We start from the raw sequence: 10,356 nt of genomic DNA on the forward strand, positions 1-10,356 counted from the left end.
TAAACGGCTAACTAATAAACTATCAAAGAAAGGGGGACTTATTCCTCCTAATATATTACTTATTATTCTTGCATATTTATATGATCTTTTCTCTATTGTATCCTCATCCTCCTTCCTGCTGCTGCTGCTGCTGCTGATGCTGTTGCTGTTGCTGTTGCTGCTGGTGGTTGTGGGGATTGTGGCGGTTGTTGTTGGGGTTGGAGAAGTGCTATACTTGTCTTGTTGCTGCTGTTGCTGCTGTTGCTGCTGCTGCTGCTGCTGCTGCTGCTGCTGCTGCTGCTGTTGATGAGCAAGAAGGAATTGAGATAAGAAAGATAGATCAAATTTAGCATTATGCATAACTTTAATAATAAAAGGAGACAGCAGCAGCAGCAGCAAACCTCTTAATGAGGAGACACTTAGTCTCCATACATCATACATTATACAAGGTAATTCAGGTAAGGATATCTGTATTAGTCTGCACCATAGCATATATATACATACATGAGTTGCTGCTCCTGCTGTTGCTGCTGCTGCTGCTGTTGCTGTTGCTGCTGGTGCTGGTGCTGGTGGTGGTGGTGGTGGTGCTGGTGCTGGTGGTGGGTGTGTTATTATGGTGGGTGCTTCTTCTGATGGTGTCACTATAAGAGGGACTAATGGTGTGTGGTTCCTACTGCTGCTGCTGCTGCTGCTGCTGCTGCTACTGCTGTTGCTGCTGCTGCTGCAGGGTATTTTACCTTAGTTGTGATGTTCTTGGATCTAATCCTGTTGTCTCTACATCGAGGCCCATGGCGATTAATCCCTCAGGCTGTCTATACACCCCAGCTTCTGGTTGCCAATCAGGATTCAATTGCTGCTGCTGCTGCTGCTGCTGCTGCTGCTGTTCCTTCTGCTGCTTTCTTTCTGCAGCAGTCTTCTCTAAGAACTGCAGCAAATGCAGCAGCAGCGCATCTATTTGCTGCGCTTTTGCTGCTGAATCTATTAATACATAATCAGCGGATAAACGACCATCAGATACATCTATTGGTACCTGTACATACACCTCATCATCCTCCTTGCTGCTGCTGCTGCTGCTGCTGTCGCTGCTGCTGCTGTTGTTGGGGGGCAAGGGTGCCGCCGAAGAGTCTGCGGCCGGAGCTGACGAATCCGAGCTGTCTGCTGTAGACCCCAAACCATCAGCAGCAGCAGCAGCATCAGCACCAGCAGCAGCAGCAGGAGCATCGGTCTCCGTTTTCCGTGTTGCTGCTGCTTCTCTTACAGACTGCTGATAGGCACGTGCTGCTGCAGCATAGCTGCTGCCGTGCTCCTCTAGGTACTGCAGCAAAGGGACCGAACGGGTAAGAGGAGGCGAAGGAGGAGCCACTGACTCTATGCTGCTGCCATCAGCAGCAGCAGCAGCATCTCCTGCTGCTGCAGACTGTTCGTCAGTGCCATTGGATCCTGCTGCCGCTGCAGCGTCCTTCAACTGCTGCTGCTGTTGCTCCTGCTGCTGTTTCTGCTGCTGCATGCGTTGGTGCTGCTGCAGCATGCGTTGTATATAGGCTTTAATCCTGGGGCTTGCATCTGCTGCTGCATGCAAATCCTGCAGCAGCAGCAGCTTCGTCCTTCCTGCTCCTGCCGTCTTTATTGGCTGCTGCAGCGGCAGTGCAGCAGCAATCTCCCTCAGCACAGCTATAGGCAGGTCCTCTGATAGTTCAAGAGGTGGAGGTGCAACACCAGCTGCTGCAGTGTCTCCTGCTGCTGCTGCTGCTGCTGGTTCTGCTGGTGTCGGTACTGCTGCGGTTTCTCCTCCTGCTACTGGTGGTGAAGCTGAATGACTTGCTTCTGCTTTCTGTTCTGCTGCTGCTGCTGCTGCAGCAGCAGCAGCAGCACCTTCTGGTGCTGCAGCAGGCGAATGCGGTTTAATGGGAATGAGTGCAGGAACAGGAGCAGCAGGAGCAGCAGAAGCACCTGCAGCAGCAGCAGCAGCAGCAGGTCCTCCTCTACTTGTCTGACGCCGCGACAGCTGCAGCTGCTGCTGCAGCAGTCCCCTTTGTCTCCTTTCCTCTGTATTAACACCAGGAGACAAAATACCTCGAGGGGTAAACCTGCAAAGGAGACACAAGGAGACGCCACAGCAGCAAAGCATGCATATACCCCTCCCTGTTGCTGCTGCTGCTGCTGTTGCTGTTACTCCTGCTGCTGCTGCTGCTGCCAGGGAGACGTACATGCTCATGAGGGTTTGCTGCTCGCGGGGGATTCTAAATGCTGCATCTTTTGTGTTGTTGCTTAGACCGAAGTCACCCAGTCCCCCTTTAGCAGCAGCAGCAGCACCATCTGCTGCTGCTGCTGCTGCTGCTTCTGATTGCTGCTCCCCACTGCCTTCTTGGCGACCAGATGGCAGCCGTGTCTGTATGCACACATGCAGCAAAAGGAGACAAAGAGACACATGGAGCTGCAGCAGCTAATGATGCTCAATATCTTCTTGCTGCTCGTTCTACTGCAACAGCATCTGCTGCTGCTGCTGCTGTTGGTGCTGCTGCTGTTGCTTACACGCATAAGAAGGGATCGGGGATCGAATACATAGGGAACCGATCCCAACTCCCCAGAGAATCTGTTCTTTCTTATCTCTAGGGAATATTGCATGCGGCGCTGCTTGTGTCTGCTAGGGCTCATCTGCTGCAGTTGCTGCTGCTGCAGTAACTCCTGCTGCTGCTGCTGCTGCTGCTGATCAAGACGCGAGGAACCCTTTGCTACTTGCCGCTGCAGGATAATAACATTGTCTGCTTCTTGTGTTGATTTTACACTACCAAAGACAGAAGATAAACCAAGAGGAACGTCGTCATCCTGCAGCAGCAGCAGCAACAGCAGCAACGGAAATAGCAGCAGCTAGACCAGCACGGGCGCTATTAGTGTTTACGGTTGGGTTTATATTAGGGTTTATATTGGAGATATTTATGTTAGGGTTTAGGGCTTGTGTTACGTCTTTTTTGTGTTGTACAACAATTTGTGAAATTTTTAGTGTTTAGGGTTTAGGGTTTAGGGTTTAGGGTTTATACCTCTTTCCTAGGGTGTTCGACAATAGAAATATGTACATTTCTATAGGTAGGGAATATTTCTGAATACCTCAACTACATTACCTAGAATATTACTAATTTCTAGTGTTTAGGGTTTAGGGTTTAGGGTTTAGGGTTTATACCTCTTTCCTTGGGTGTACAACAATAGAAATATGTACATTTCTATAAGTATCGAATTGTCTGAATGCAGCAACTAGAGTGTATAACCTATAAAAAATATTTCTAATTTATAGTATTTAGGGTTTAGGGTTTAGGGTTTAGGGTTTAGGGTTTAGGGTTTAGGGTTTAGGGTTTATACCTCTTTTCTTGGGTGTACAACAATAGAAATATGTACATTTCTATAAGTAGCGAATTGTCTGAATGCAGCAATAGCTGCATTTTGTAAATCCCAAGAATCATTTAATTTAGATTGGCAAGAAAGCATAAATTGTAAATTATCTATTATTATATGTCCTACGTCATGAGCATATACTGCATAATCCATGGCATCTAAGACCTGCAGCAGCAGCAGCAGCAACAGCAACAGCAACAGCAGCAGCAGCAGCAACAGCAACAGGTGGGGGAAGAGGTGGAGGTGGAGGAGGTGCAGGGGGTGGAGGAGGAGAGGGAGGAGGAATAGGGGGAAAGAGAGATAGAAATAGAGACAGGGAGGGAGACAGAAAAGGACACAAGAAAAGGAGACAAAGAGGAGCCAAAAAAAGTAGACAGTAAAAGAGAGACACTATAACGGAGAAAAAAAAAGACAATAAAAAAGGAAACAATAAAAAAAGGAGACAAAAAAAGGGGACAAAAAGGAAACAAAAAGGTGACAGAAAGGGATACAAAAAAAAGGAGACAAAAAAAAGGAGACAAAAAGGAGACAAAAAAGGGGACAAAAAGGAGACAAAAAGGAGAGAAAAAGGAGCCAGAAAAAGGAGACAAAAAAGGAGACAAAAAGGAGACAAAAAGGAGACAAAAAAAAGGGAGACAATAAATAAGTGTCTCCTTACTTCATCAACATTAGTAGATCCATGGAACCTCATTAACCATAGGGGTAATTGAGAGAAAGAATCAGCAACACGAACAAAAGATTGATGATTGTCTCCTGCTGCACCACCACTAAATTGTAATAACATCATACGTAGTAGCCTGCAGCAGCAGCAACAGCAACAGCAGCAGCAACAGCAGCAACAGCAACAGCAGCAGCAGGAGAGGAGGAGAATTAGAAGTACAGAAAAAGAGCAACTTGTCTCTCCACCGCAGCAGCAACAGCAGCAGCAACAAACCCACAGCCATGACCACCACGACCATCACCACCAGCACAAGCAGCAACAGGAGCAGCAGCAGCAGCAGCAACAGCAGCAGCAGCAGCAGCAGGAAATAATTCTTACCTAACATTACTAACTTCAAAGGATCCCCATAGTGTAGGTATTCCTTGTGCACAGAAATCAAGAGATAATTGAGATAATGCTGTTGTCTTACCTACCCCTGTTCCTCCTGTCCATACACTTAGTTCGCCGCGTCTAAAGCCTCCTGCAGCAGCAGCAGCAGCAGCAGCAGCAGCAATAGCAGCAAGAGTAGCAGTAACAGCAGCTCCAAGAGTTTGTGCCGTTTAAAGGACGTAGGGGGAGGAGCAGCAGCAACAGCAGCAGCAACAGCAGCAGCAACAGCAGCAGCACCAGATTTGTGACTATGGTGTTGCTGCTGCAACAGCAGCAGCAACTAGATACTATTCATATTCCACCTGCTGCTGCTGCAGCTCTTATTGCTGCTGCTGCTGCTGGTCTTGCTGCTGCTGCTGCTGCTGCTGCTGTGTTTGCTTGTACGTACCTAATATGGAGGTGAAGGCAGGGAGAGTGACACTCTGTAGTCCCCTTGTTGCTGCTGCAGCAGAATCAGCAGCAGCAGCAACCAACAAGAAAAACGCAAATAGCACCAGCAACAAGCCACCACCACCACCACCACCACATCAGCAGCAGCAGCAGCAACAGCAGCAGCAGCAGCAGCAGCAGGTTACCTGGCTCTAATAACTCATGTAATACTTTAGACCTTAGATCATGAAAGGTAAGGATCTGTTGATGAGGAATTCTTCTTGAGGATAATAACAACATATTTATATCATAACCAAGCAGGAGACACTCATTAGCATCCTTAGGTATCTGCAGCAACATGTCCTCCTTATTCTCCTTATTCTCCTTATTCTCCTGATGGTCGTCTTGCTGCTGCTGCTGTTGCTGCTGTTGCTGCTGCTGCTGCAGCAGCAGCAACACGTCTGTCCAGCGAACGAGGTGACAACGACTTATACCCAACTTAGATGCCCATAGATCTGCACCTTCTCTACCGGCACGGTCCTCATCGAACCACTGCAGCAGCAGCAGCAACAGCAGCAGCAGCAACAGCAGCAGCAGCAAGGGCAGGGGCATGAATAGCATATATAACATAAAGAACAGCAGCAGCAGCAGCAGCAGCAGCAGCGAAGAAGGAAGAATCACTACACTCCTCTTTTGTTAATCGTGATATATCTTGACTCCAGCAGCAGCAGCATCAACAGCAGCAGCACCACCACCACCAACAGCAGCAGCAGCAGCAGCAACAACAACAACAACAACAACAGCAGGAGCAGCAGCAGCAGGAGAAGGAGACATACTAGATAAATAGATCTAAATCTCTCAAAGAAAGGGAGTAATTGTGGTGGTAAACTGTTAGCCCCTAAGGGGACGGAGACAGTAGGGACACCTGTCTCCTGCCATATAGACATAGCATCGAACTCCCCTTCTGCTATACATATTACACTGCCTGCTGCTGCTGCTGCTGCTGCTGCTGATCCTGCTGCATCTGCTGCTCCTGTGAATTCTGATCCCCCTGATGCTGCTGCAGCAGACGATGGGTCAGAAGCAGCAGAGGCTGCTGCTGCTGCTGCTGTGTCACTCGTGCTTTTGCTCTTTCTCCGTCCCGGTCCACTGCTGCGAGTGCTGCTGCTGCTGCTGCTGTTGCTGCTGCTGCTGCTGCTGCTGCTGCTGCTGCTCTTTTCTATTTGTCTTAAGACAACATCAGCACCAAATAGACCCCAAGCAGCGCCAGCCCCAAAAGGCTCGAGGCGCATGCAACTCTTATCATCTATGCTTCGCACCTTTATACGTACGGGCTTAGGACGTGCTGCTGCTGCTGATGAGCCTGCTGCGGCTGCTGCTGTTGCTGCTGCTGAAGGGTGCGTAGCAGGAGTCCATGGGAACGTCACGCAGCAGTGAGGCTCACGTCTGCAGCAGCAGCAACAGCAGCAACAGCAGATGAATATTTTATTTTTTTGCTGCTTAATAGATTGGAGGGAGAATATAAATATAAATACCTTTCCTCTTATGCAGCAGCAGCAACAGCAGCAACAGCAGCAGCTGTAGTAGCAACAGCAACAGCAGCAGCAATAGCAGCAGCAACAGCAGCAGCAAACTTACGGGCCATCACCACTGGCAGGAGGGAAGTAGAAAACCCCACAACCAACACCAAACTCCAACAGCTGCAGAGACACAGGAGCAGCAGCAGCAACAGCAACAACAGCAGCAGCAACAGGACAAGCAGCAGGGGCAAAAGTAAGAAGCGCCAGGACAAGATAAGCATCGCACCATTAACAGCAAGAGCAGCAACAGCAGCAGCAACATCAAGAACACCAACAACAGCACAAACAACCACTGCAGCAACAGCAAGACAAACAACAACAGCAGCAACAGCAGCAACAGCAGCAGCAGCAGCAGCAGCAGCAGCAGGAGCATCTTACAGTCTCTACTTTAATTCCTCTTTTCTCTGTTAAGTATTTAAGTACTCGCATATGACATTCATCAACAGGATAGTTGCTGCTGCTGCTCTCTCCCCTAGCAGCAGCAGCAGCAGCTTCAGCAGCAGCAGCAAGATTCTTAGCATATATATCAAGAGATTGTTGCTGCTGCTGCATCCTTTGCTGCTGCTGCTGTATCCTATTATATGCATCCCTAGTACCTACAGCAGCATTAGCAAGAATTTGTTGCTGCTGCTGTTGCTGCTGCTGCATATACCCAAACCCATCACCAGAACCGTCTCCTTCACCGCTCCAACTGCTGCTGCTGTTGCTGTTGCTGCTGCTGGTGGTAATAATGCTGCTGCTACTTATATCCCCCATCTTAATCTTGAAATCAAATAGAGTACCCTTATAATTACATCTATGACAATAATAATTACCTGAAGGCTTAAAGAAAAAAAGTTTATTTAAATTATCTTTTTTATTTCTATGAGGAGGACAGAATGGACAGAAAAGAATTGTAAATTTATTTTCGTCTTCTGAAAAAATTAAACCTTTTTTTCTAATATAGTTACGTAATTCATTTATTCCATACAAATTACAATAATAAGATACATATGGTGTATTATTTCTTTTGCTGCTGCTGCTGTTGTTGTTCTTGCTGCTTATTTGCATTGGTAATAAAGAGGGGATCCTGTTGATGGGTGATAACGTATTCCTGTTGTTTATACTTACAGTGCTGCTGCTAATGCTGCTGCTGCTGCTGCTAATGCTGCTGCTGCTGCTGCTGTTCAGGTTCGTGTTGTTGTAGTATGGAGGGACGCTATACGATGGATCGAATATCATTTCTTGCTGCTGCTGATGCTGCTGCAGTTGCTGCTGTTGTTGTTGTTGCTGCTGTTGCTGCAGTAAAGGGGAGACAAAGGGAGATGGACGACCCCGTCTAGGCTTCGTGATGCTGCTGCTGCTGCTGCTGCTGTTGCTGCTGCTGTTGCTGTCGTTAGATCCTAATGGTGCAGTGCTGCTGCTGTCGCTGTTCATGTTGCTGCTGCTGTTGCTGCTGCTGCTGCTGTCCTCAGGGGCATATTCTTGTGCCGCTGCAAGACGAAGTCTACTAGGAAGCCGGTGGGGCCCCACTGCAGCAGCAGCAGCAGCAGGGGCAGCAACGGGGGAAGATTTTGCTGGAGAAAATTTGCGCCTTACTGCTGCGGTGTATACGCAGCTGCTGTCAGGGCCTCCTCCCTGCTGCATAGGACTACCAAGGAAGGCGGTGCTGCTGCTGCGGCTGCTGCTGCAGTTGCTGCTGCTGCACCAGGTGCTGCTGCTGTGTGCAGGGAGAGGCGCATTCAGCAGCATCCGCTTGAATGGTCTCTTGGGTGTTGCTGCTGCTGTCCAGCCACAGCAGCAACAGACACACAGCAGCAGCAGCAGCAGCAGCAATATGCTGCCAATAGATCTGCATAAACATTTTGAAGAAGGCAAATGTAGCTGTCGGTGCCTCTTCTGCTGCTGCTGTTGCTGCTGCTGCTGCTGCACACACACCCGCTGCTGCTGCTGCAGCCGCTGCTGCTGTATGCAACCCATATGGGCCATCTTTACTACCTGTCTGTACACCTCAAGGTAGACAGGCCGCTAGGCCCCCTGTAATGGGTTGCATGCGCTTCGCATGGCTGCTGCTGCTGCTGCTGCGGTTGCTGCTGCTGCTGTTGTTGTGTCTCTTGCTGCTGCTGTTGTTGTTGTTGGTCTAGCAGCAAAACGTGCAGCAGGAGGTCACAGACGGCCTTTTATGCTGTTGTTGCTGCAGCAGTTGTATATAATGCTGCAACATCGACGATAGCCGCAGCGCTGCTGCTGCTGCTGCTGCTACTGAAGCAGCAACAGCCGCAGCAGGGATTCAGGTGTATTAAAGTAGCAGCAATATCTGCTGCTATAGAGGAAGGGTTTGTTATGCAATACCCTGCAGATACACCCGAACTGTACGTTGCATGCGGCCGAAGCCGCAGCAGCAGGAGCAGCAGCAGCAGCAGGAGCAGCACAGGCAATAAGAGCCGCTGCTGCTGCTGCTGACGAAATGTAATTAAAAAAGCCCAGATAAAGGTGTGTATAATACAGGGTGGTGGTGTGGCATAAAAAAGAATCTGCTGCTGCTGCTGCTGCTGCTGCTCATGCAGGACCTTCCGGTGGGGTTGGTGGTTCCTGCTGCTGCTGCTGCTGCTGCTGCAGCAGCGGCAGACTAATATTTGCCCTTATTTATATTAAAGATGTGTATATACACCTGAATTGCATGCAACCAATAATTCTTCTTTTATTTATTATTATTTTTGTCTTATGCACGTTCTCCCGTGCAGCAGCAGCAGCAGCTGCTGCTGCCAAAGCCGCTGCTGCTGCTGCATGCGCTGGAAGCAGCAGCAGCAGCAGCAGCAAACAGCAGCAGCATCGATGGTAAACACCGTGCTGCAGCACAAGGGAAAGAAAACAGCAAATTTATTCTTTTTTGCTGTTGTTTGTTTGTTTAAGTGAGGTTGCTGTGCATACACCTGACCATAGGATCTTGCTGCAGCAGCAGCAGCAGCAGCAGCAGATCTACTACTACTAGGATTCACTGGGGTTTTGCTGCAGCAGGCTGCGCATGCAGCAGCACTTAATTAAGGCACATGTTCTCTTTGTCTTCTACGTCCTGCTGCAGTGTACGTACAGCTGCTGCTTCTACCTCGCTTCCTCAATCAAGCAGCAGCAGCCGCTGCTGCAGCAGCTGCAGCCGCAGCAGCAGCAGCAACCGCAGCAAGCGTTGCTACTGAAGGTCACCTTGGCCCCCAGATCACAGCATCAGGTCATGACGCGATCAAGGGCTGCAGCAGCCGCAACAGGATCTGTTGCTGCAGCAGCAGCAGCAGCAGATGCTGCAGCAGCACAAGGAGACCATGCTGCTGCTGCTGCTGCACCTTCAGCAGCAACTGCAGCAGATGCTGCTGCACCACCTGCAGCAGCAGCAGACAAGAAGGGGTTGGTGAGGAGGCACGCAACATGCAAGAGTTGGAGACGCAACAAGGCGGAAGTCATAGAAAAGTGGATGGTTAGTCTGCTGCTGCAGCTGCTGCTGCTGTTGCTGCTGCTGCTGCTCCAGCATTTACAGTTGTATGGAGTTTTTGTGTCTTGTGTTTGCTGCTGCAGCGTGACAACAACCTCCCCTTTGTCTCCCTTGATAAAGTGCCTCCTGCTGCTTGGGGATTCCTGTAAGACATCTGCTGCTGCTGTTGCTGCTGTTGCTGCTGCTGCTGCTATTGCTGCTGCTGTAGCGAGTGCTTTGGTAGGACTTGTTGCTGCTTGCAGCAAATAATCTGCATATGCTGCTGAGCCCTTGTGTTTTCTGCTGTTGCTGCTGCTGCTGCATAACAGAGTCTGCTGAAGCAGTAGTATGTGTTGCACCTTTTGCATTTACTAACTGTGTATCTGCATGCATTTGCTGCTGCTGCTGCTGCTGCTGCTGCTGCTGTGTAGGGACTTTGAGAGTAGAGAGCAGGTCGAAGCATTTGAGAGAGCAACAGAAAGATTACCATTTAGAGGTAATCTTATTTA

The 10,356-nt window shown here is 49.2% G+C and overlaps 2 protein-coding genes across 2 annotated transcripts in view; one reads left to right on the top strand and one right to left on the bottom strand.

Moving 5' to 3' along the window:
- Positions 1-712: 712 nt before the first annotated feature.
- On the bottom strand, positions 713-7,161 carry EMWEY_00026590 (helicase, putative; the record flags this gene model as incomplete). Its single annotated transcript, XM_013478098.1, has 10 exons — positions 713-2,066; positions 2,187-2,368; positions 2,512-2,805; positions 3,493-3,531; positions 4,025-4,163; positions 4,406-4,547; positions 5,032-5,377; positions 5,662-6,271; positions 6,464-6,525; positions 6,784-7,161. 10 exons carry the CDS (start codon positions 7,159-7,161, stop codon positions 713-715), a joined length of 3,546 nt encoding a protein of 1,181 aa, XP_013333552.1.
- A 2,452-nt stretch (positions 7,162-9,613) lies between these two features.
- Positions 9,614-10,356, top strand: part of EMWEY_00026600 (hypothetical protein, conserved) — a gene marked incomplete at both ends in the record, with an annotated part of 2,429 nt that continues 1,686 nt past the window's right edge. Inside the window, 3 exons of the mRNA XM_013478099.1 lie at positions 9,614-9,787; positions 9,952-10,013; positions 10,279-10,356. The exon at positions 10,279-10,356 is cut by the window's right edge and continues 456 nt beyond it. Of these exons, the coding sequence (XP_013333553.1) occupies positions 9,614-9,787; positions 9,952-10,013; positions 10,279-10,356 (314 nt within the window). The remainder of the gene's footprint in view (positions 9,788-9,951; positions 10,014-10,278) is intronic.

Source organism: Eimeria maxima, genomic scaffold (assembly GCF_000499605.1).
Source record: "Eimeria maxima Weybridge genomic scaffold, Emw_scaff289, whole genome shotgun sequence".
Classification (NCBI taxonomy): Eukaryota; Apicomplexa; class Conoidasida; order Eucoccidiorida; family Eimeriidae; genus Eimeria; species Eimeria maxima.